This window comes from Erigeron canadensis, chromosome 1 (assembly GCF_010389155.1).
Source record: "Erigeron canadensis isolate Cc75 chromosome 1, C_canadensis_v1, whole genome shotgun sequence".
NCBI lineage: Eukaryota > Viridiplantae > Streptophyta > Magnoliopsida > Asterales > Asteraceae > Erigeron > Erigeron canadensis.
The window spans coordinates 9,774,958-9,800,500 of NC_057761.1; the positions used below are offsets into that span (position 1 = coordinate 9,774,958).

Consider the following 25,543-nt stretch of genomic DNA (forward strand, 5'->3'; position numbering starts at 1 on the left):
ATATACACTATAATATATACATTATATAAGGAAAAATTGAATATAAGACACTTATGCACCCAACTTAAGTAAAAAATCCATCACATACTAATTCTTTAATACTTTTAATAAATGTTGGGGCTCCCATGTTTTTTGTGGTTTAAAAAATGGCATGTAAGGGGTTTTCACCCAACTTAGACGTCTAACAGCGTCATATTCCCTTCCCCTTATATAATTATATAGTTTTATGTATGTCTAAAATATTTTGTTTATAGAGGCCAATCCTTTTTCTAAAAAGTTTAATCATACTTACATATTATAATATTATCTATATCCGAGATCTATACAAGTGTATGGGTCACAATATTTCTCTTTCTAATTATTTGAGTTGGTGAAAATTTCCCCCGAATTTATGGATTCTTTTAAGTTAATATAGTAGCCTTGCATGCATGTATAAAAAGGTTGATCAGACATTCACTCAATAATCACTTAGAGTTTCTTACCCAAAATGGGGAAGCATCAATGGGTTATATTTATAGTCATACTTTTGAACATAGATACCTACATTGTGTCTCTTGCTTGTCCCACATGTGAACCCCCCATATCAACACCACCGATTGTCAAGCCACCACCAAAATCATCACCTCCTTATGTTCCAAAACCACCAACCACCACTCCTACTACTCCAACCCCACCTATTGTTAAACCACCTTATGTTCCTAAACCTCCATTTATACATCCACCAATTGTCAAGCCACCAATTGTACATCCGCCCACCGTCAAACCACCCTATGTACATCCGCCGATCGTCAAGCCACCTTATGTCCCTAAACCACCTATTATACATCCACCAATCGTTAAACCGCCAAAACCACCAACCACCACCCCTAGTACTCCAACGCCACCATCTGTTAAACCACCTTATGCCCCTAAACCTCCATTTATACATCCACCAATCGTCAAGCCGCCAATTGTTAAACCACCAGTCGTGCATCCACCTATCGTAAAACCACCCTATGTACATCCGCCGATTGTCAAACCACCTTATTTCCCCAAACCCCCAATAATACATCCACCAATCGTTAAGCCGCCAATTGCTCCACCTTATGTCCCTAAACCGCCTTTTGTACATCCTCCAATAGTTAAACCACCTTATGTCCCTAAACCTCCTTTTATACATCCACCACTTGTCAAGCCGCCACCCTTTGTACATCCACCATTTTGGCCAAAACCACCTTCTATGTTTCCACCAATAGTATTGCCACCAATGTATCCATACTACATATCACCACCACCGCCTTCGCCACCACCATCACCGGTCATTAAACCACCATCTCCTAATTTACCAATAGGGCATCCACCATCACCACCCTATGTAAAACTGCCACCTCATCCACCAACAGGGCATCCTCCATCAAAAGTAAAGCCACCACCAGTCATAAAACCATGTCCTCCTCCACCGCCTCCAGTTGAAAAGCCATGCCCGCCACCTCCTTCACCACCTCTACCCTGCCCGCCACCACTTATATCAGAAGAACAAAAATCATAGAATGAAAATCTGTAATCTTTAATGAGAAATAAAATGGTTTACCTTCTTTTATATATGCACACATTTAATTAATTATCATCGATTAGTTCCTCTATCAAAAGAAAGGTGAAACCTATTAACTTTTGATGTGTGCTATATGTTAATTTATATAATATCTTGTTTATTGTTTGAAATAATTTATTAATTATAACATTTTTATTTTTATTGTGTGTGTAAAAAAAGTTGATTGAGTATTTATAAATTAACTTAACGTATGTTTAATGGTAATCATTTTTAAATTAACTTAACGTATGTATAATGGTAATCATTTAACAATAGTTCCTAAATCTATATATACATTGACGACCTTTGAGGAAACAATTATTGAAGTTCTAGAAATAACGTTAAAAGATATAATTAGGGGTCAAAAGTGACCGATTTCAAAGATAACACTAAAAAAAATACTTTTTCAAAGAGACTACGAGAAAACTACACTCTTAAGCGACAAATCGGGGGTGGGCCCCAACTAAATTGTATATATATATGGTGAGTTTCATGTGAGAGAGCTATTCACATATGAATATTGGTAAGTTATAGTATAATTTCACCAGTTCATATATTAGCAATTTTGTCACATATATCATTCACATATTAACATAAGTTATTAGCTAAAGGTTCTCGTAGTTCTTACAATTCAGATGGTTCTTACATGAACCTTATATATATATATAGAGAGAGAGAGAGGGGGGGGGTGGTTATTGTAAAACAAGTATTAAAGTAATACAAATAAGACAAAATCTTGACTTTTAGATCGTGATAAAGTTGATGCACTAAGATTCACGAAACACAGGTATTATAATGATGCACAAGTATATATATATATATATATATAGAGAGAGAGAGAGAGAGAGAGAGTTGGTTATTGTAAAACAAGTATTAAAGTAATACAAATAAGACAAAATCTTGACTTGTCTCCTTGCTCATTCCCGTTAGGCTGAAGTCTTTGGCCAAATCGTGATAAAATTGATGCACTAAGATTCACGAAACACAAGTATTATAATGATGTACGATAATTTTCTTAATGCAAAGTGATTTTCAGTGAAAAGAAACCTAATGTTTTATTTATTTTACTTTAATAGTTATTTCTTTTACATAGAACCTATATATATAATCTCTAATCTCTAATCTATATCTATATTCCATTATAAAACAAACTCATTTTTTCCACCTTAATTAAAAACTTGATAAGTCTAAAATACCCTTACCTATATTTTAATTTTTATAACACACCTTCTAAAATACCTACCTTACCCTTTATTAAAAATTTAACCTATTCACAAAACATACGCTCCTTCACCCTATCTATCGTTGGCTCGCTGCTTAGTGAGGGAAATTGGTTTGTTTCATTTTGAAATATAGATATATACCACCTATGGGTTTTTCGTGCATCCACACAATGAGAAGGTATCGCCTCATTCAACCGCCATTTTTTTAAAGATTTCGTTGCATGTATAATACTAGTATATAATAAAGAAAAGCTTAAATCAATATTTAAGAATTAAAACCCTTGTATGACTTTCACTCCATGCATATTAGCATTGATAAAGAAAAATTGTCATAATTAGATTAGCTATTTTGTTTCTAATGATCACCTATATATTTAAGGAAACCATTATTCCATTAATAAAGATGATTATTTTATGAAGTTATTTTTTTTTTTTCAAATTGTAATATTTGTTGTGGAAGTTTATGTACGTAACTTCTTATATGTTTCTATCATAAACTTCAAACTGTGGGTTTTAAATCAATGTGCATCTTATTTTTTTTTCCCATAAGGTATAAATCATGAGTTTTATATGCAATTAAAAACTCTATGTTAATTTAAACATTAATAGTGCAAATAAAAGCTCATTTAATAATATATATATATGTATCAAATAAATCTCTTTCTTACGACTAATTTATTTATGTGTAATGGTGGTAGTGATGGTAGTGGCGGCGGCAGTAGTGGTGGTGGGGATGACAGGTCATGGTGGCGAACGGTAGTTATAACGGTAGCGATGTAATGAAGACAACAATGACAGCGGCGCAACAATTTGTGGTGGCAACGGCGATGGCGACGGAGACTGATAATGATAATGATGATGGATGGTAGTGGTGTTGATTTGTGTGTATGTGTTGAAAGTCTCACATTTGCACAGATTATGTAATTAATAACTAATGTAAATTGCACTATAAACAAAAAATAGAAAAGTAAACCGTTTAAATTATATGTAATATTAATTAAACAGTAAATACATGATCGGTTTACATGAAAAGAAAAAAGAACAATATTGTTAAGTATTTTGACATACAAAAGACTTAACAATTACAAAAAGAGATAAAAACACACTAAGTGTATATATTGAGGAACAAACCAACCAAGTTGCGACTAGGTCAAGTGATGTCTTATATAGGAGAGAAAAGACATCACATGACAACCCAATAGATGTTGACACATGAAGGTTGTCAACCATCTATTGGTGGATCTTCCAGATCTGCAGGGTTCTCTTTTCTTCATTTTGTTTCTTTCCTAAAACGGCATAAAAGAGAAACACCTTAGTACCAAAATGGTACAAGGTCACATGTTTTCATTCTGATCTATCAACACGTGTCCTTCGGGATCGGCCTTCTAATCTTCATCTTCCCGCCCATATTTGACTTACAAAACATGGCGGTGAGTCATTGAACTTATCCTTTAACTCGAAGATACTTGAGAGTCGCTGAGGGCTCGCTGACATAGTCACCCACTGAATCTCTCAGCGAATCCATGACTCAATCTCCCCCTATTCGATGAGGAGACTTAGCTGAGTAGAAGTTGCTTGCACTTAAAAAACTAAGAAGTAAAATGAGGAAATGCCAAATTTTATATATTTAACAAACAACTTTACAATAAACAACATTACAAAAAATTATACAAGACTACTTAATCCCATTATGACTCTTGCTTGGCCTCGATGAATGCTATATGTTTTTGTCTTTCAGGCTTCAGCAGCTCTTGATCAATCATCTTTATAAACTTGGGATCATTGGAAGTCTAAGCACAATACTTCCTTATTTTTAAAAGGAAGGCAGAATGAGCAATTCCAATTTCATTGGTCCTGAAGAAGAGCTCATGACCATGGACATTGCAAAAGCAAAAACCTCCCAGCTTCTCATCATAAGTACCTTCCATTAAAGAGAGTTCTGGAAGGCATCTTTAAATTTAGCAGCGGCTCCTCATCTATAAAAGTCTTGGGAACTATTCTGAGTATAGTGGGGAGCTGAGAAACCTGGGACCCAAATAATTTTTAAACCACCATTTATACATCCACCAACTATTAAACCACCTTATGCCCCTAAACCTCCATTTATACATCCACCAATCGTCAAGCCGCCAATTGTTAAACCACCATTCGTGCATCCACCTATCGTAAAACCACCCTATGTACATTTGCCGATTCTCTAGCCACCTTATTGCCCAAAACCTCTAATAATACATCCACCAATCGTTAAGCCGACAATTGCTCTAAAACCACCAACCACCACTCCTAATCCAACTCCGCCTATTGTTACTCCACTTTATGTCCCTAAACCGCCTTTTGTACATCCTCCAATAGTTAAACCACCTTATGTCCCTAAACCTTCTTTTATACATCCACCACTTGTCAAGCCGCCACCCTTTATACATCCACCATTTTGGCCAAAACCACCTTCCATGTTTCTACCAACGGTATTGTGACCAATGTATCCATACTACATATCACCACCACCACCTTCGCCACCATCACCGGTCATTAAACCACCACCTCATCCACCAATAAAAAAAAATCCACCATCATCACCTCCTAATCCACCAATAGGGCATCCACCACCACCAACCGTCGTAAAATCACCATCTCATCAACCAAAAGTAAAGCCACCACCAATTATAAAACCATGTCCTCCTCCACCACCACCAGTTGAAAAGCCATGCCCGCCACCGCCTTCACCACCTCTGTCCTGCCCGCCACCACTTATATCAGAAGAAAAAAAATCATAGAGTGGAAATCTGTAATCTATAATGAGAAATAAAATGGTTTATATATGCATACACTTAATTAATTATCATCGATTAGTTCCTTTATCAAAAGAAAGGTGAAACCTATTAACTTTTGATGTGTCCTATATGTAAAATTATATAATATCTTGTTTATTGTTTGAAACAATTTATTAATTATAACATTTTTATTTTTCTTTTGTGTGTAAAACAAGTTGATGGAGTAGTTATAAATTAACTTAACATATGTTTTAATGGTAATAATCATTTTACAAAAGTCCCTAAATCTATATATATATATATACATTAACGACGTTTGAGGAAACAGTTATTGAAGGTATATAGGTCTAATCAATAAAAAGTTGGTGTAGTGGTTTATAGGTAGTCCTTCAATGAGAGTTTGGCTTGGGTATACCCAGGTTCAAGTCTGAGAGAGCATGGTTTACCTCTATTAATCGTCGTGCCTTCGGGCGGATTCATAGGGAGTTTCCCCGCATTGGGTATTTGAAATAGGCATTTCTACTTTGGGGGAGCTCTCTAGCGCGGACCTGGTTAAGACAACGTATGCTAAAGCTCTCATTGTCGAATCGCGAAACGAAGTTTCAAGCGAAATTCACCTTTCAAAAAAAAAGCTATTGAAGGTCTACAAATAACGTTAAAAGATATAATTAGGGGCCAAAAGTGACATATTTCAAAGATAACACTAAGAAAAATACTTTCTCGAAGAGACTACGATAAGACTACACTACTAAGCGACAAATCAGGGGTGAGCCCCAATATGGTAAGGTTAATGTGAAAACTATTCACATGTGAATATTGATAAGTTCAAATATAATTTCATCTGTTCATATATTAGCAATTTTTGTCACATATATTGTTCACATATAAACCTAAGAAATAATTTAAATGATCTTATGGTTCTTTCAATTCAAATAGTAAATAGTTCTCACATGAACCTTTATATATAATCTCTAATATATAACAAATAAAAATTTTAATCAACATTTAAGAATTAAAACCCTTGGATGACTTTCACTCCATGCATATTAGCCATTGGTAAAAAAAATCCTTATTTTGAGAAAACCCATTTTTTTGTATGAACCCCTAAATTTCATGTTGGATCACATGTTTTTTTTGTTCATTCATATGTAAAACGTCATAAAAACATATGTTGTAGTAGAAATTTTCTTTGAAAACCTTATATATAGCCGTTTATCACATGTGAACACAAAACGTGAACAAATTCATCCACAAGTTCACAAAAAGCTATTATGAAGGTTTCTTAAAAAAGTTTCTTACACAACATACATTTTTATATTATTTCACATATGAATGAACAAAAAAACATGTGAATAAATACATATTTTAAAAATTCTAATGGTTAAAAAAAATGATTCTCAAAATAAGGAAACTCTTGGTAAAAAAAATATATATATTTATGTCATAATTAGATAGCTATTTTGTTTCTAATCACCTATATATTTAAGGTAACCATTATTCTATTTATAAAGATAATTATTTTATGAAGTTAATTTTTTTTTTTCAAATTATAATATTTGTTGTGGAAGTTTGTGTAACTTCTTATATGTTTATATCATAAGTTTAAAACTATGGGTTTTAAATCAATCTGGATCTTATTTATTTTAATTTCCATAAGGTATAGATCATAAGTTGTATATGGAATTAAAAACTCATGTTATTTTAAAAAGTTATAAGCTTTATATGCAATTAAAAACTCATGTTCTTTTAAAAATCTATAGTGCAAATAAAAGCTCATTAATTAATAATAATATTTCAATCAAATAAATCTCTTTCCTACGACTAAATTATTTACGTGTAATGGTGGTGATGGTGGTGGTGGTAGTAACGGCGGTGGTGATGGTTGTGGTGGTGACAGGTTGTGGTGGTGTACGACGGTGGTGGCAGTGGCGACGTAATAACGACAAAATGGCAGTGACAGCAACGATTTGTGGTTGCAATGGCGATGGAAGCGGTGGGGGCGGAGGCTGACAGTGATGATGGACGGTAGTGATGTTGGTGTGTGTGTGTATATGTAAGAAAGAGAGCCGCGATTGTGTGTTTGATAAGTTAAGGATTGTAAAAGGTACTTTGGAAATATTGAACAAAATGTTTGGTTTGCTTAAAAGGAGGGGCTAACTTTTTTTAATAGGAAGTATAAATTAGGATGACAAACACTATAAAAATATGAATTTCTTTTATAGAGTATTTTTTTTTTTAAAGTTAGTTTCGATTCAGACGTGCTGAAAACAATTTTAACCAACAAATTGCTGAACCTTCTTTTATAGAGTATTCCATACATAACATTTTAAAAATGTTAATTTAAAATAGTTAGATTAATTTTATGGTGTTGTTATAATTTACTTTTAAATAGGATACGTTTCTAATTGAACAATTAAAAAACTTAAACCTTTACGTTTTAAAACAATTGTTTTTATTTTGTATAAAAAAGTAATTATACGCCTATAAACTTTGGGAGCTGATTTATTTAGTGAAGAAATTAGTATGCACACTACATAAATTAAAATGACTTTATTTTAGTTTGTATCCAACCTTAGGTTGATAATAACTTCTAAAGTATTGGTACGGGCGTACCGCTGCGCTAAGCCCTGATTATGATTGGGCTGGGCCTAGACATAAAAAATGCAGGCCAAATTTGTAACTTTTATTTCTGTCATTGTCCACGACATTTAATATATGATAAAACGTTGCCCCTATATTTGGGCTTTATTTGGGCTGGGTCTTCATTAGAGAACTTTATTTGTAATTTTCATGTCTTAAACTCAAGACCTCCAACATGAAAAGCTAGTATTCAACTATTGAACTATAAAGAGAAGTTGACGCAGACGGAAATTTAAGATAACTAATTGATTTCGTTGATTCAAAGAATACCCAGAAAACAATTCTTCAAATTATCGTTGATTCAGATTGAATACCGATAATCTGGATTCTCACACTAAACACACATTGTGAATAGGGAAAAAATGAATTTTTGATTTATCATAAACTGATCATTTCCCCATGTCCAGATACATATAAATAAAGCTGCAAAATTCGAATGGGCCCTAAAATACAAGTGGACCGAAAGTTATAACCAAAAGAAAGTTCAAAAAAACCGAAAAAACATACAAAATGGTCCAAAACTCATAGAAAAAGGCCATTTCGGGGCTCGAAGGTCGACCAAATCGCCTTTGGCGTTTGTAGCTTGATGCGTCTCGTTTCTGCGGTCGTTTTGACTGGTCACACGCCTAAAACGGAGCCTTCTAGCAAAAGTTATGCCTATTTTTGTGGTGGTCTCTTTTTATCTTGATTTTCTAAAAACAAAAGGGTCTGGTTCTTAATGGTTGAGCTTGGGCCTACATCAGAAGTACTATATTACTTCATTTATTCGGCCATTTGAAATCAATATACTTTATCTTTAGCCTAAAGGTATTAAGGAGTTATATTATATCACCTTGTTAATTGATTTAGGAGATTTAGCGCTTGTTTAATTTTTTTAACCATTAAATGATTAAAATAATAAATTAGTTAAATGGATAAGTAATATCTAAATCACTTTTCATGACTTGATGAATAAATATTTTTGATTAAGTCATGACTTTTTTATTAAGACCTTAACAAACACTACCTTAATTTTATTGTACATGTTTTCATCTTCATATATATTAAAAGACAGTTGTTTAATAATTTATCGTTTAGTCACAGTTTATTTTTTTCTCAAATTGATTTTTATTTTCAAATTTAATTCTCTGCTTTATAATTATAAATTGATTTTTACCTCAGGTTGACTTAAACCCCATAAGTGGTTAAAAGCAGAATAAAACCGAAAACCGAACAAAAAAAAACTCAAACCAAAAAAAACGAAACCCAATGATTTCAGATTTTAAAAACCGAATTGTAGCGGTTTGGTTTTCGATTATAGTTAAAAACTGACTGAACCGAACCGTACTGACCCCTAATTGTTATTAACATGATAATCATGATGATAACACTACATCAACTTTCACATCAGATTGCACAAAATTGAAATATACATCCAGCTTTCAATACAAGATTTCTTTATCAGATTGATTCTTTCTTTCTACGACCCAATAATGGGTGTTTAATCTGTTGAAATTGTGTGAATTTTCATAAACTCGAATAATTATATGTATTCAATTTTTTGAGCTCGTAGGGTCGTGCACAATAGAATATCTATAATGTTTGAATATAAAGATACAGAATAATATGATTATTTACTCATTTAATTAAGTAAATTAGATTATTTGTTTATCAGTTTATTAAATAAACTTAATTAGATACATAAATAAACCACATCGGTTATTTGTGATACTAATTAAAGTTAGTTTAATCTAATTAGATAAATGACTATTATTAATTAAGGTTAGTATAATTAATAATTAAATGAATTAATGAACTTTTTTTAACGGCAAATTTGTGCTCAACGGCATTTTTTTTTTATATACTCAACTTCAATTACAGAGGAAACCCATACTGAGAAAAACTCTTGTCTCTATTCTTGAGAACATTTTGCTCGCACCAAGATTTAAACTCAAGATCTCACAGTTTCAGGCTCCACCATATATCTATCCATCTATTAATGATTGGTATAATTGATGAACTTTAATTAATGGGAAGTGATATATCTACATCACTTTTTAGCCATGTACAACAACTGTATATGTTTTACAACACAGTGTACAACTGTACAATGCATGTTTTGTTGTAGATGGCTAAAAATAGTTGTATATATATCACTTCCTTTAATTAATTAAACATTCATAACTAATTAAATATTGATTAAAGTAAAGACAGTCCAGTCCATCACACCAAAGGGTTCCATATCAGTCCATAACACCAAAGGGTTCCATATCAATCCTGTGGAGGGAATAGACGTGGGCAAAAGATCGGAACCAGTGGAACCGGAACCGATTTCAGTCAACGCAACGAAGAACCGGTTCTTCAAAAACCGGTTGTGGTTCGGAACCAGTTTTTGGTCAACGTTTGACCAAATATTTTTCTGTTTATTTGTCCAAGAACCAGTTTGGAACCGATATTTGGATCCGAAAGTGGAACCGGTTCCAAACTGATCGGTTCTTGGATCCGAAAGTGGAACCGGTTCCAAACTGATCGGTTCTTAAAAAACCACTTTTTTTCAGTCCCAAATCCGGATAATCCGAACCGGTTTTTTGGGAACCCATTTTTTTCCCCATGTCTAGGAGGGAATGACAAGATAACAAAATTTACTTAAAAGTGGAATTGTGGAAAAGCTGAATCAGAAAAATTCAAAATTGATGACTAAGTAAAATCCACTAAAGTTGGTGGACCTTTAAAAACTCTGAATCGACAATTTTGCAAATCCCTTTAGTCATTCAAGCCCAATCCAAAGGAGATTCCAACCCCTCTTTTTCTCAAAAAGACAGTTTTATATATAACCTTAACTGTTGGGCTATTTTTACCAGTGTCCTTTCCTATTGTAGTATTGTACCCATAGTCGTTAAACTCTTACAAATCACGAGTTGACTCTTATGAGTCGAGTCAATTTAAACCAAACACGAGTCGACTCTTTAGGTGACTCGTTTTTGTCCTGACTCTTACGAGTCGTTGTGTTAACTTGGACCGAGTCACAAGTAGCAAACTTATAATTAATTATTGTAGTTTGATCCTATGGTTATATATTATATATTATATTTATTTTGCTACATTATTTTGTATGTTATCAGAGTAGTTTTGATCATTTTATTGTAAATTTGGATATAAACTGTAAATTTATGACTCAAATCTAGTAAAATATGTAATATTTTGGTAAATCTATTAAGATAATAAACTTATATTTTGCTTTTGAAGACGTCACATATATACTATACTATAATACTATATTATGTAATATTTAAAAATGTTATAACTCTTACGAGTCAAGTCACGTTTCGAATCACGAGTCATAAATTATGTTTTCGAGTCAATTCAAAAGTTACGAGTCAACAACTATGATTGTACCTCATAGGCTCATATAATTTGTCAAAAGTATTGATAAAAACATCCGGCCTCAAGATATTGTTACATTTTTCTGGATCACTATAATTTGGGAAATTATACCCTTCAAATCAAATATCTTAATGATTCTTCTAAAAAATTTAAATTCTGACAAATATAATTCATTTTTTTTATAATATTATTCTTTGATTCTACCAAGTGAGATAAACTTGATTACAAAACCCTCCAATCTAGCCGAATTTCTTCCCCTTACATTCACATACTTAAAAACATTGTATAAATTTTATTTTTATTTTATTTTATTATTATTATTATTTTTTTTTTATCATTTTCCCTATAATTTATCAACCATATATCATGTTTGAAAGAATCACGTAATGTGTGACTCATTCATTGTTACCTTACTAATATATGTTTTATTATTCGATTTGATTTTCATAAACTACTATCAATAAGGGTTTTCTTTACATAGATTGTATCAATACAATAACACTTGCATGTTGCATATTTTTTTTTAATTATTGTTGTTGGAGCATTATTAAAAACAATATTTTTATTTTCGGATAGAGGTAAAACTTTTTACATCTAACTTTCTTTAATCTCATCTTTAATCGGGATTATATAATGGTGATTATGCTATCGTTGCTATTAACAATGTTGTTTTTGACTACAATAATTCTCACAAATAAAAATAAAATACAAACAAGTATATTACATATACGACTTTCAATAACCTTTAAATAATTATACTAACCCTTTTTAAATCAATTAATTTTATATTTATCGTCATCGCCGCCCATTGCAGCCACCACTCTATTGTCGCAACACTGATACTGGCTGCTACCACTACCATCGCTCGCACATCGTGCAGTCATATGTTTGATGATTATGTAAGAGTGTTATATATATATATATATATATATATTATGCATGTCATCAAACTGCTTGTTCGTTTAGTTGAGGGTAATAAACTAATAACTATGTATTATGCATGTCATCAAGCTTCTCTATTAATGAATAAATGTTTAGCTACCAAAATAACGCAAAAAAGTCGTAGGTATGACTGTATCAGTAGGGGTGTTGAAAATAACCAAACCCAAATAACCCGACCCAACCCGAATGGATTTGGGTGATACGGGTTGGGTTATTTGGTTTGTGGGTCGTCATTTGGGTTAACCCAAATAACCCAAAGCTTAATCAGTTTGGGTTGTGAGTGAAAATGTTATAGTTTGGGTCAACCCAAATAACCCAAATAAGATGCGTTTATATATATATACACTAATATAACACATTAAATTTGTTTAAAGTATATATTATTTGAATATTAAATTTTCATTTATAAACAAAATCAGAAAGTGCAAAGTTAAATAATAATGGATGTTAAAAAATACACTAATAAAAGATGATAAAAATATGAATATAAAAAGAGTTATATATTGTCAAAGTTTGTTTATTTAATATCAGTAGTTTCTATATTTTTATATAGTTTGTAATTTATTTGTTTTGTCTATGACTTTTATTTTAATAATATTATCATTTTTTCATTCAAAAATTCAAAAAACTCATAATCAAAAGTGTTTCAACATATTTTAAAATAAAGAACTTAGTCTATATAAGTATCACTATTATTCAAGTTTTTGAAATTGAAATTATATTGTTGCAATATTGCATAACTAATGCACGTAAATTCAATGACATTTTATTTGGGTTAATCAAAACCCGATCAAAAAACCCAAACCCAAATAACCCAAATATTATTTGGTTTGGGTTACGGATTAACTTATAATTATTTGACACCGAATAACCCGAACCAAATAACCCGAAACCCAATTAACCCGACCCATCAACACCCCTGACTGTATGAGTAGGCTCAGTTTAAAGGTTATAAATAGTTATGATCGAAGAAAATATTTTTATATATGTAACTTAAAAAAAAAAAAAACATTACAGTAACACATGTGGCGACAACAGATGGTTTGATGATGAAGTGATTTCAACCCTTCCTTGTATATTGGTCATCACTCGTATCTTTGTAAACTATATATCATAACATAGTCAAAATTTGTGAGAACCATAAGTTCCATAAATTAATTAAAGTTTTTTTCGAGGGAGGTCAAATTACACTAAACAAAATCTACAATATGATTAATAAAATTATTAGAAGACACTATTTTAATTATTTTAAGTTTAAGTAGAAAAACTAACTACTATATAGTTAATTAAAAAATTTTTGGCCTGACGCGTGACCGAGCCATAAGGGTGGACGGAGGGCCTTACCACCGCTCCCCTCCCCTCCCCGGTTTTGCTTCTCCTCCCCGCTCGTTGCCTAATGCTAGGAATGCTTCCCCATCTCTCCCCTCCCTTCCCCACCATTTTCTATTTATTTAAGAATTTAATAAAGAAGAAAAGACAAAAAAAAGGGAAGAAAAAGACAAAAAAGGATAAGCACCACAACCGGCACCGTGGCACCCAATTCGCTCCCCACCCTATAGGTACCGGGGGTGGAAACGGTGTGCCAACAGGTACCTATCCGATACCGGCCCCCTCCCCTCCCCACTCCGTCCACCCTAAGGCTAGTTGAATGTTTCTTGTTCAAATCTAAAGACAAGCTTGTAATTATTAATTAGTTTGAAAACACTGACTATTTCTCGTAACAAATAATGTTTACCGATGAAATCTACCCTGTTAACATTTTGTTAATATATGTGATACAAGATTTATATACCTTTGTGTGTTTACTGAAAAACTTTCACTACTAGAGGGGATATAAATGTAATAGCAAAAGACTTTATGGGGCGAATTGGTAAAGGGAAATGAAGTAAGGAGTGGTGGTGCATAATGTACAGAAAAGGACACCTAGGATGTAGTGCGGTTATGAGTTGACTCATTGACTCGTTTTTTATAGGCTGTTATCAACCCAGAATCTGATCAACTTGATTACAATAACATATCTTATCTTTAATGCATTATTAAAAGTAAAAAGTATATTTTCTGCTTAATTGCTGTTATAAGTCATTATAAATTTGGTTGTGCGTGGGACATAAAATTTTCCTTTTGGAGGTGATGACAAATTTTATATTTACAAAGACAGTGTTTTTTTTTTTTTTTTTTTATCATATATAGTAGCCAAGAAATTATGTTAATTATTACTACTAGTGTAACAAATACAAATGGAGGAACCCGAACAATATTGTTTAAAGCCCAGTTATAATTAAGATAACATAGTCTAAACTTTTTTTTTTATTTATAATATTTGATTCTTACCTGTGAAAAAAATAAAGAGTGGCCATATGAGAATAAATAAAACTAGTAAATTTATACCTGTAAAAAAATAAGGAGTGGCCATGTGAGAAAATTAAAATGAAACTAACGAATTTATAGTAAGTATGAGTATATAAAGAAAATATAAAAATGAAAATATTATTATGTTAGCACATTTTTTTAATGATCCTAATTATAACAAAGACCATAACATTTATTTATAAAAATCAAAAGATTAATTTGAATAGAGAATTAAAAAAGTCATATAATCTCTTATAAAAGATCAACAATATTTATTACCGTTCAGAAATAAATATCAACAATGTTGCAGAGAAAATAATAAATCAAACCCTTAAAGTTTTACTTAACGTGAAAAATTTCATATTGAAAGTCTACTCCATGAATTTTATCGTAAACGCACAACTATTTAATATACTTTAACAAAAGTCTTTAGGGTTACGTTTAGCAAAACTCAAATTTCTATTATCTCTTAAATTTTTAAGATGTGAATGTCTATGATACCACAATATTGCATTAAAGGTTCATTTGATAACTACTTATTTTTAATTTTAGTTAAAATCAATTATTTTTAATTTACTTAAGGCAATTATATAGATTTTTTATTTCTAATTTGCAGTTAAATAATATATTAAAGATAATGATAAATCGACATAGTTATAATTTTAAAAATCAACTTAATCTTAAATAAAAGGATAACATTAAAAAAATATATTCATGTTTCAAATTATTAAATATGCATAAACAACCAATAAATATAATCAACAATAAAGTATTAACTATGGTTGGCAGAAGATCTTGGGTTCAAGATTTGAAAAGTATATAGCAAGTCTTTCTATTAAGGTTTGACTTGGGTATACTCAGGTTTAAGTCTGAAGAGACAAGGTTTACCCCTATTGATCGTCGTGTCTTTTGGCGGATTAATATGGGGTTTTCCCCCAATCAGGTATTTGAAATAGGCATTTCTACTTTGAGGGAACTCTCTAACGCGGACCCGGTTAAGACAACGTATGTTAAACCTCCCGCTGTCGAATCGCGACACGAAGTTTTCAAACGATATTCACCTTTAAAAAAAACAATAAAGTATTTTCCATGTAGTAACGTTAATATATAGATATTAATAAACTATATTCAACAAAAAATTAATACAATGTTATTACTCCAAAACAAGATCTTGTTAATGAAATTTTTGACCCACATCATAATATTGATAATTCTCAAAGATTACAAAGTAATAATGTGCACTTAATTTCATTTCCATTTTCTGCAACTCGGGACGACTCGGACCGAGTCAACTTACAACTCATCTTTGCCATCACCCAAGCAAAAACACATACAAACCAAAACTTAAAAAAAAAAAAATTCAAAATTCTAGTAACCACTTTCACCCATAAAAAATATTTCTAGAAAAGTAGCTAGTTAGATCATCAAACTCGGACCGAGTCGAATCAGTTACAATCTAGACTACATATTTGTTTTTATCTTAACAAACAGATCCATGAAGAAGTGGCTTAGATTCAAGTCGGTCAGCAACATAACCCACATGACAACATCTCTTAAAATCTTCAAGATTCACAAACCGGTTCGACTCCGGTCTAGAAACGAACCGGAGAATCTGTTCAAACTCGGATTCTTCACAAGGAATAGTCAAAGGACCGATGTTGTTAAACCCATATTCTTCTTCAGCTTCTGTTAACAGCTTTTGAAACATTGGATGGTTTAAATAAGTTGCTCTAACAATAAAACGTTTGTAATTTGTTCCAACACATACTGCCACGTGTCCTGCTGGCACATCTGTTGCCATGATACGATTTGAAGATGTTGTTGACGATGATCTGTGACGCCATCTGCGAAGCATGTGACGTACTCTAACAATGTTGTGGATTTTGTTGCTTGTTTTATTTGTGATGGCTGGTGACATTTTATAAATATTGAACTAATCTCAATTTATCCTAAAAGGATAAAGGAAAAATGAAAATTGAGAGCCTTTGAGAGTGTTAATTTGAGTGTGTGTTGAATTTGGTTTGGAGTTAACGTTAAAAAAGAGGACGTTGTTTTATAGGGTTTGATGTTGTGTGTAAAAGACAAGAATGTCCCTTGGGTATCTGATATTTACATAGATTATGGTGTTTGCCATGTGATACAAGGGGTACTGGTCCAGTGCAGTACTTTTGTCTTTTATAATTTCCAAATATTTGTCAGTGTTTTTTTAATTATGAGAATATTTGAAAGTGTTTAAAGTTTTAAAATAAGTGATAATGATGAATACTGCTTGTAGTACTGTGCTGTTCTCACGTACTTTTTTTCGTTTGTCACATGATTAAATAAATAATCACCCTCACCCCTTGAATTTAAGGCTTGATTAGTTTCAAAAATTGAAACTGCTGGCAGTACACATATTATCCCTTATTGCCGAGTCTTATCAGACCACACAAAAACAAATAACTATATTAGAAGAGCCATATAGAAGAGGGAGGGTTGTAAAACTGGGCCGCTTTGGCTGTTAAACGCACGAACATGAACAAGACTTCATTCTTGTTCGTTCGGTTCGTTTACAGCCCTGGGTCTATCTTTAGACATACAAAGTAATCACAACAATTATTTTCCTTTTGAAAAATATCATTATCAACTTTGTTTTTTTCTTACATTTGATGAAATTCTACATACCAAACATGCTTATTAGATTTTTAAGAGTAAAGAATCTTATTTGTATAAAAAATCAAGAAACATTGTGAATCTGTTTACACTTTTTATAACATCAAACATTCTAAAATAAATTGAGTTAAATTATACCCCTAAAGTTGTAATCATTTGGAATAAAAAAGAAAATTAAAAATTTGAAAACAGATCCTAACTATTCATTTCAAATTCAAGGTCTACTTTTACTCTTCTCCTTCCCCTTTCTAATCTTGTAATTCATTTCCACCATCCACCGTCTCTGGTCATATTTCTCCGATCAGCCGCCACCACCACGACTGCCGCCTCTGGTGCAGGCGTATCGTCTTCGACCACCATCATTGTCGGCCAAACACAATGTGATTGGAAACGAAACACCATGTGTTTATTGTTGTCCACGCCTCCCACCACTACCACTACCACCAGCAACACCATTGCCGGTAATTGTGATACGTACGGGGTAGCCCGTAATCAAATCGTTGTGTCGTTCAGGAGGGCTTCTCTCTTCTCGGTCACCGATCTCGAGACATTTATAAAGGGGTTAGAAGCTGAACGCATATGAGAATGATGTGGATTTGATGGGCAACAATTCAAGAGATGTTAACATGGTGGTTTGATATGGTACGAACGCTATGGCTCCCTAATGGAGTCACCAAAGGTGGAGGAACAAGAGAGAGAGAGAGAGAGCGCAACTGTGACCTAAGATGGTGGTGGTGGTGGTCGAAGATGATGATGGTGGTGGTAGCAGCTCTGATGATGATGTTGGTGGATGAGGAAAACATGAATGGAAGGAATGGGAGGGAAGAGAAGGAGGTAAGGGAGGAGAGGGAAAACAGATCTAATAATGGTTAGGAATGGCAATGGGTCGGGTTCGGGGTGGGTAGTGTCAAACCCAAACCCGATAAGGAATATGCGACCCGAACCCGACCCGATACCCATCAGGTACCTTATCGGGGACCCTGTCGGGGGTAAAATAATGCCCCAAAACTCGAAACCCGACCCGATAAGAATAGTTATTTTTCAATAATAATTACCAAAATCTTGTTTAATTTGAGAAATGATACTATACGCTCTTGATGTTTTGAGAAATGGATATGCAAGTGTGGAATGTAGATACAAATTAGTTGACATAAGTGTGAAACATTATAATTACAAAGGTTAAATATAAATTCAAAACTAATACACTTATAAGAATATATATATAGTTATTGATATCGGGTCGGGTCGGGGTGGACATTGTAACACCCCGACTAAGGCGGAAACACGAAGTGTCACAGAACGACATGGTACAAAAGATTTAAAGATAAAACATCAACATTAAGTTTCAAATATCTTTTGAAATCAAAAGACAATAAGTTTAAGATGACGTTTTAGAATCCATTACATAACCATAATCCATAATGATAAACAAACTGTCCGCATTACAAGTCCACCGAATAACAAGCAACACAAATCCAAGTGGCGGTCCAAGCTACGAACCTAATGCTCTAAACCTGAAAAACATGAAGAAAAAGTGTCAACTACGAGAGTTGAGTGAGTTCATAGGTTTTTTAACTAACATCCAATTTATATTCCAATATCAATAGAGATAATGAGACATAAAACTTCCTAGTAAACTTTCAAATAATCATCTCTAAAGCGTATGTTCAACTTATAACAACCAACATAATAATATCAATATCATTTAGCCACATGGGCATAATTCAAGTAAACTTTGATGAGTAAATGCTTGAGCCACTACTACTACCATTTTATCAAGTCCAACAATATATATATAACTCATTTCATAGCACAAGCTGTCAATCAAGTGCCGTATTAATAATAATAGGGTCGTGCCATGGAGACGACCATTCAAATTTAAGGTAGCTAGAGCACCACTATGGTCGGACTGGAAGTGAAGGTTGTCACGAAGGCAACCAACCTTCCAGTCCGACCATAGTGGTGCTCTAGCTACCTTAAATTTGAATGGTCGTCTCCATGGCACGACCCTATTATTATTAACAAGCTGTCAATCAAGTGCCGTATTAATAATAATAGGGTCGTGCCATGGAGACGACCATTCAAAATTAAGGTAGCTAGAGCACCACTATGGTCGGACTGGAAGTGAAGGTTGTCACGAAGGCAACCAACCTTCCAGTCCGACCATAGTGGTGCTCTAGCTACCTTAAATTTGAATGGTCGTCTCCATGGCACGACCCTATTATTATTAATACGACACTTGATTGACAGCTTGTGCTATGAAATGAGTTATATATATATTGTTGGACTTGATAAAATGGTAGTAGTAGTGGCTCAAGCATTTACTCATCAAAGTTTACTTGAATTATGCCCATGTGGCTAAATGATATTGATATTATTATGTTGGTTGTTATAAGTTGAACATACGCTTTAGAGATGATTATTTGAAAGTTTACTAGGAAGTTTTATGTCTCATTTATATTGGAATATAAATTGGATGTTAGTTAAAAAACCTATGAACTCACTCAACTCTCGTAGTTGACACTTTTTCTTCATGCTTTTCAGGTTTAGAGCATTAGGTTTGTAGCTTGGACCGCCACTTGGATTTGTGTTGCTTGTTATTCGGTGGACTTGTAATGCGGACAGTTTGTTTTTCATTATGGATTATGGTTATGTAATGGATTCTAAAACGTCATCTTGAACTTATTGTCTTTTGATTTCGAATGATATTTGAAACTTAATGTTGATGTTTTATCTTTAAATCTTTTGTACCATGTCGTTCTGTGACACTTCGTGTTTCCGCCTTAGTCGGGGTGTTACAGAAAAATGGTATCAAGAGCTAAGGTTATAAAGAATTTTTGGTATAACCTACGTATTTTAAAAATGAGTCGAGTATTTCTTAAACAATTGAGTCGATTATAACGCATTATCTTGTTTTAATTATGCATAGACTGATCAACTATGCCTAATTAAAAATTTAATATGAAATGATCGAAATGGTTGTTTAAGGAATATTTAAAATGAGTCTTTTGAAAATAAAGCTTTAAAACGGTTCTTGGTGCAAAAGATACATAACCAAATCCAATGTTTGCATTACTTATTAGAACCCTTAGTTAATACCCCCACTTGGCTAGTATTACTTTGCCTATATAGATATAATACACAAGAGCTATGCACAAGTTAAATTCTAGTCATTTCGTTGATTATATATGGTTATGCGAGTCGTGAGTGTCGAGTTGATCATTAGTAGTTTTGGTATACGTCGGTTGTGAATGGTCATGTCATTGCTCGGTCGTCAAGCTTGGGAGTCGTCATCTTATGTTCTATGTAACTTATGTAGGAAACGATATGTCCCAAAGAAACGGAGCATCAAGAACTCCCGGACACGCAAAAGACATTTATGCGTTTGTAGACATGGTTCCGAGAAAGGCAAGAGAGGCAAGAAAGCAAGGAAACGAAGCCCACAATGGACACCCAACAACCCTCACGACAAGAGGAGGAGTCCAAACCAATGGAGGACCCGTCAAACGGTGATAGTAGGAGCGTTGCCTCTAGCCAACCCATACGCCGCTCACCCTCACCTCCATCATCACCACCAGCAGCTCCTAGGGCTCCTCCACCAAGACAAAATGTGGCGATGAATGTAAGCGATGGGTGATTTCCAGCCCATGACCCACACTTCCACCCGCGCCTCCCCCGCCATCATCCTTTTCACTTCGGCCCAAGACATGGAGAAGACCTCCCACGTCCCGTCTTTGGGGTACCACCTCCACCTCCTATGGGAATGACACGGGAGGAGAGAGATCGAGTGTGGGGCATTGCCAATGGATTACGTGATGCAAGGTTTTGGGTGAGAATACAAGAGGTGATGATGGAAATGGCATTGGGAATAATGCGCTAAACGGGAGATGAAGCGGGGATGGCTATAGATGGAATACGCCGAATCAACGAAGTGATTTTCATGATGGGATGCGTTGTTGAAGCCCTTTGCTCCATTGTTGTGGCTCTTGTGCTTAGGAAATGACCCTAAGGATGTTCTATTCATAAACTTATTTGGTAGACCAATGTTTGTACTTTGTTATGATTTATTTGAACTTGTTTGTGGTTGTGTGACTATGATCACACGTTTGTTGGCATATGGCAAATTTTGTAAACTGATATTAGATTATTGGAATGGAATCTTGATGCCTTTTCACTATTATATGATGTGTAAATCCCAATGTGTTATAGTTATGCTTGTTGCAAAGTGAAAGTTACAGCATGAAATCAGTTCTGACCACTTTTGGTAGAACGGCCATATCTGGAGTTCTGTTTGGTCTTTTGACCTGATTCTAGTTGGAGGTGAAACTTAACTCATGGGGCTAAATTTTATATTATATGAGTTTTTCCCAGTTCGTCCATCTTGAGCCACATTTTCGTGCTCCAAGTTCGTACACAGATTTTGGAAAAATCAGTCTAACAACCCAAAAACAAGATTGACATGTTTTAAGCTTACCCAACCATTTGTAATTCATAGTAATAAGTAGGTTGTGATTAAAGGAAGGAAAATGAATTTAGAAATATATGTATACCTATGCATATAAACGAGGCCTTATTACACTAAGTAACTTAAATGAACACGTGTGAGATCGAAAGTTGTGAGTCGGGTCTATGCCATATAATCCTATATACAAATGACTAAACTATGTTCTCCTTTGTAGAGACATGGCACCACGAAGGATCGGTGAAGAAATGAATGCTGAGGCTAGGCGCCAGGAGGAAGAGGCCCGAAGGAGGACCGACCTAGCCGACCTCATTTCTCAACAAATCAATTCCGTTATGCTAGCCATTGCTACTCGAATTGCGGAGAGTGTGACCACCACACTTAACACGGCCCGAAGACAAGATGGAGGAGGTAATGTGAATGATCGAAATGCTTACAAGACCTTCACTTCGTGCAACCCCAAGGAATTCTATGGGACGGAAGGTCCAGTTGGTTTTCTTACATGGTTCCAAAGCATGGAGGCCATCTTGAACATCATTGATTGTGCACCGGCCGACCGTGTCAAGTTTGCTGCTAGCAAGCTCCAAGGAAGGGCACTCGCTTGGTGGAACCTCCAAGTCACTACGAGGGGTCAAGCCGTGATGAATGCCTTGACTTGGGAGCAACTCAAAGAAGAGATGAAGCGGGAGTATTGTCCTAGGCCAGCCGTGCAAAAGTTGGAGATAGAATTCTGGAATCATGCTATGAAAGGAATGGAGTTGGAGACATATGCAATTCGTTTCCACGAGTTGTGTGTGCTAGTGCCTGACATGGTGAATACTGAGGCCAAGAAGGTTGAGAGGTTTATTTATGGATTGGTACCGGAAGTAAGATTGATGGTCACGACAGCAAACCCCACTACACTTGAAGAAGCGATAAGTTTGTCAACAAGATTGGTTAATGACTTGGTTAGGACAGGGAAATACTCACTAGGCGAGTCAAGTTCAAGGCAAGGAGAAGGAAGCCGATTTGGTGATCGTAAGGGGAATGGGCCGGATAAGAGGCAAAAGATTGTAAGGAACTACGGTGTTGCCTAAGTTAACCCCAACCCGAACCGTGGGGAGCCTACAAAGTGCAATCGTTGTGGATACAACCACCTTGGTGAGTGTAGGCGTTGCACGATTTGTAACCGATTGGGACACCTTGCTGCCACTTGCCGCAATGGAGCAAGAGTTGGAGGAAACCCAGGAGTATGTCATGAATGTGGAGGTACCGATCATTGGAGGAACGCTTGCCCTAGGTTGGGACGAGCTCAAGGAGGGCGTGGAAACATGAACAATAACCGTGGGAATTTTCGAAATGTTGGCAATCGTGGGAACCAAGAAAACCGAGGCAACAATAGGAATCAAGTGAACCGAGGAAATGGAGGGAATCAAGCAAACAATGGGAATCAAGGAAACAATGCAAATCAGAACCGCGGGAATCAAGGAGGTCAAGCAAGAGGACGAGTGTATGCGATGGGAGCAAATGAGGCACGTGATGACCCTAATGTCATCGTAGGTACGTTTCCGTTAAATAATGTCTATGCATCCATGTTGTTTGATTCTGGAGCCGAAAGAAGTTTTATTTCTTTTGAATTTAAGGAAATGATTGATAAGAAACCTAGTGAGCTTGATGAAACCTACTATGTTGAATATGCTAATGGAAACGAGTATAGGACTAAGGAAATTATTTTTGATTGTAAGTTAACTTTAGACGAGAAAGATTATAGTATAGACTTGATTCCCATTGAGATAGGAAGTTTTGATGTGATAGTCGGAATGGATTGGTTGTCTAAAATGCGTGTTGAAATACTTTGCCATGAAAAGGTCATTAAAATTCCCTTAGATAATGATGAAGTGCTTATAATACAAGGTCATAGGGCGGGAGTCCAACCCAAGATAGTGTCATTTATGAAAGTAAGGAAATATTTACGTTAAGAATATCACACATACTTGGCACAAGTAGTGGATAAGCAAGTAAAAAGTAAGGACCCTCATAAGGTCATGGTGGTTAGGGACTTTCTAGATGTGTTCCCTGATGAACTACCTGGACTTCCACCCACGAGGCAGGTGGAGTTTACGATTGATTTAGTTCCCGGGGCAGCCCTCGTAGCTAAAGCACCGTATAGGTTAGCGCCCTCGTAGCTAAAGCACCGTATAGGTTAGCGCCCTCCGAAATGCGAGAACTCTCTGAGCAATTGCAAGAATTGCTTGATAAGGGTTTAATCCAACCTAGTTGTTCGCCTTGGGGTGCTCCAATTCTTTTTGTCAAGAAGAAGGACGGATCTTTGAGGATGTGCATAGATTATAGGGAGTTGAATAAATTGACGGTTAAGAATAGATATCCGCTGCTGCGAATAGACGATTTGTTCGATCAACTTCAAGGAGCGTCGCATTTTCAAAAATCGATCTTAGATCCGGCTATCATCAGTTGAGGGTACGAGAAGAAGATGTACCTAAAACGGCTTTTAGAACTCGCTACGGGCATTACGAGTTTCTGGTGATGCCATTTGGTCTCACAAATGCGCCTGCCGTTTTCATGGATTTAATGAATCAAATTTGTAGGCCATACTTGGACAAATTCGTGATAGTATTCATTGATGACATTCTAATATACTCTAGAAGTAAGGATGAACATGAGAAACATCTGAGAATAATCTTGCAGTTACTTAGAGATGAAAAGCTATACGCCAAGTTTTCTAAGTGTGAATTTTGGCTCCGACAAGTCCAATTTCTGGGACACATCGTGAACGAAGAAGGGATCCATGTAGATCCGGCTAAGATAGAAGCGATTAAGAAATGGGAGACGCCCAAGACACTGTGCGTAGCTTTCTAGGTTTAGCGGGCTATTATAGGAGGTTCATCCAAGGATTCTCTAAAATTGCGGTGCCTTTGACCCAATTGACCCAAAAGTCGAGGGAATTCGAATGGGGTGAGGAACAAGAGCAAGCGTTTCAAACGCTTAAGAACGTATTGTGTGAAGCACCAATACTAGCCTTGTCGGATGGAATGGAAGGATTTGTAGTATATTGTGATGCGTCGAATAAAGGACTTGGATGTAGGCTTATGCAAAGAGACAAGGTCATTGCATATGCATCTAGACAATTGAAGCCACATGAGAAGAACTATTCAACACACGATTTGGAGTTGGGAGCCGTGGTATTTGCCTTGAAGATATGGCGACATTATCTCTATGGCACTAAATGCACCATATTCACCGACCATAAAAGCTTGCAACACATCTTTGATCAAAAGATGTTGAACATGAGGCAAAGGAGATGGATGGAGTTGCTAAATGACTATGAGTGTGAAATAAAGTATCATCCGGGGAAGGCAAACGTCATTGCCGATGCACTTAGTAGCAAGGTGAATACTAAGGTGCCAAGGGCAAGAATTAGCCACTTACAAGTAAGAATGTCTCTAAGAGATCGTTTCTTAAAAGACCAAGCAAAGGCCTTTGAAGGGAAGAACATTAGGATGAAGCATTGTGTGGTATGGAAATGAGGTTTGATAAGGATGACAAAGGTATTCTATACTTCAAGGGGAGAGCT

At 34.8% G+C, this 25,543-nt stretch overlaps 2 protein-coding genes and 1 pseudogene across 2 annotated transcripts; 2 read left to right on the top strand and 1 right to left on the bottom strand.

The window, feature by feature from the left end:
• The first annotated feature begins 479 nt into the window (after window positions 1–479).
• Window positions 480–1,601, top strand: LOC122585568 (repetitive proline-rich cell wall protein-like). The gene has a single exon (XM_043757697.1). The coding sequence runs from the start codon at window positions 488–490 to the stop codon at window positions 1,526–1,528; it is 1,041 nt and encodes a 346-aa protein (XP_043613632.1). The 5' UTR covers window positions 480–487; the 3' UTR covers window positions 1,529–1,601.
• Window positions 1,602–16,079: 14,478 nt separating this feature from the next.
• Window positions 16,080–16,870, bottom strand: LOC122585131 (indole-3-acetic acid-induced protein ARG7-like). The gene has a single exon (XM_043757235.1). The coding sequence runs from the start codon at window positions 16,774–16,776 to the stop codon at window positions 16,339–16,341; it is 438 nt and encodes a 145-aa protein (XP_043613170.1). The 5' UTR covers window positions 16,777–16,870; the 3' UTR covers window positions 16,080–16,338.
• Window positions 16,871–22,193: 5,323 nt separating this feature from the next.
• Window positions 22,194–25,496, top strand: LOC122608354 (annotated as a pseudogene).
• Window positions 25,497–25,543: the final 47 nt, after the last annotated feature.

What these genes read in the sequence shown, in the direction of transcription:
- LOC122585568 (XM_043757697.1), top strand. Translation starts at nt 488, where the DNA reads ATGGGGAAGCATCAATGGGTTATATTTATAGTCATACTTTTGAACATA.
- LOC122585131 (XM_043757235.1), bottom strand. Translation starts at nt 16,776, where the DNA reads ATGTCACCAGCCATCACAAATAAAACAAGCAACAAAATCCACAACATT.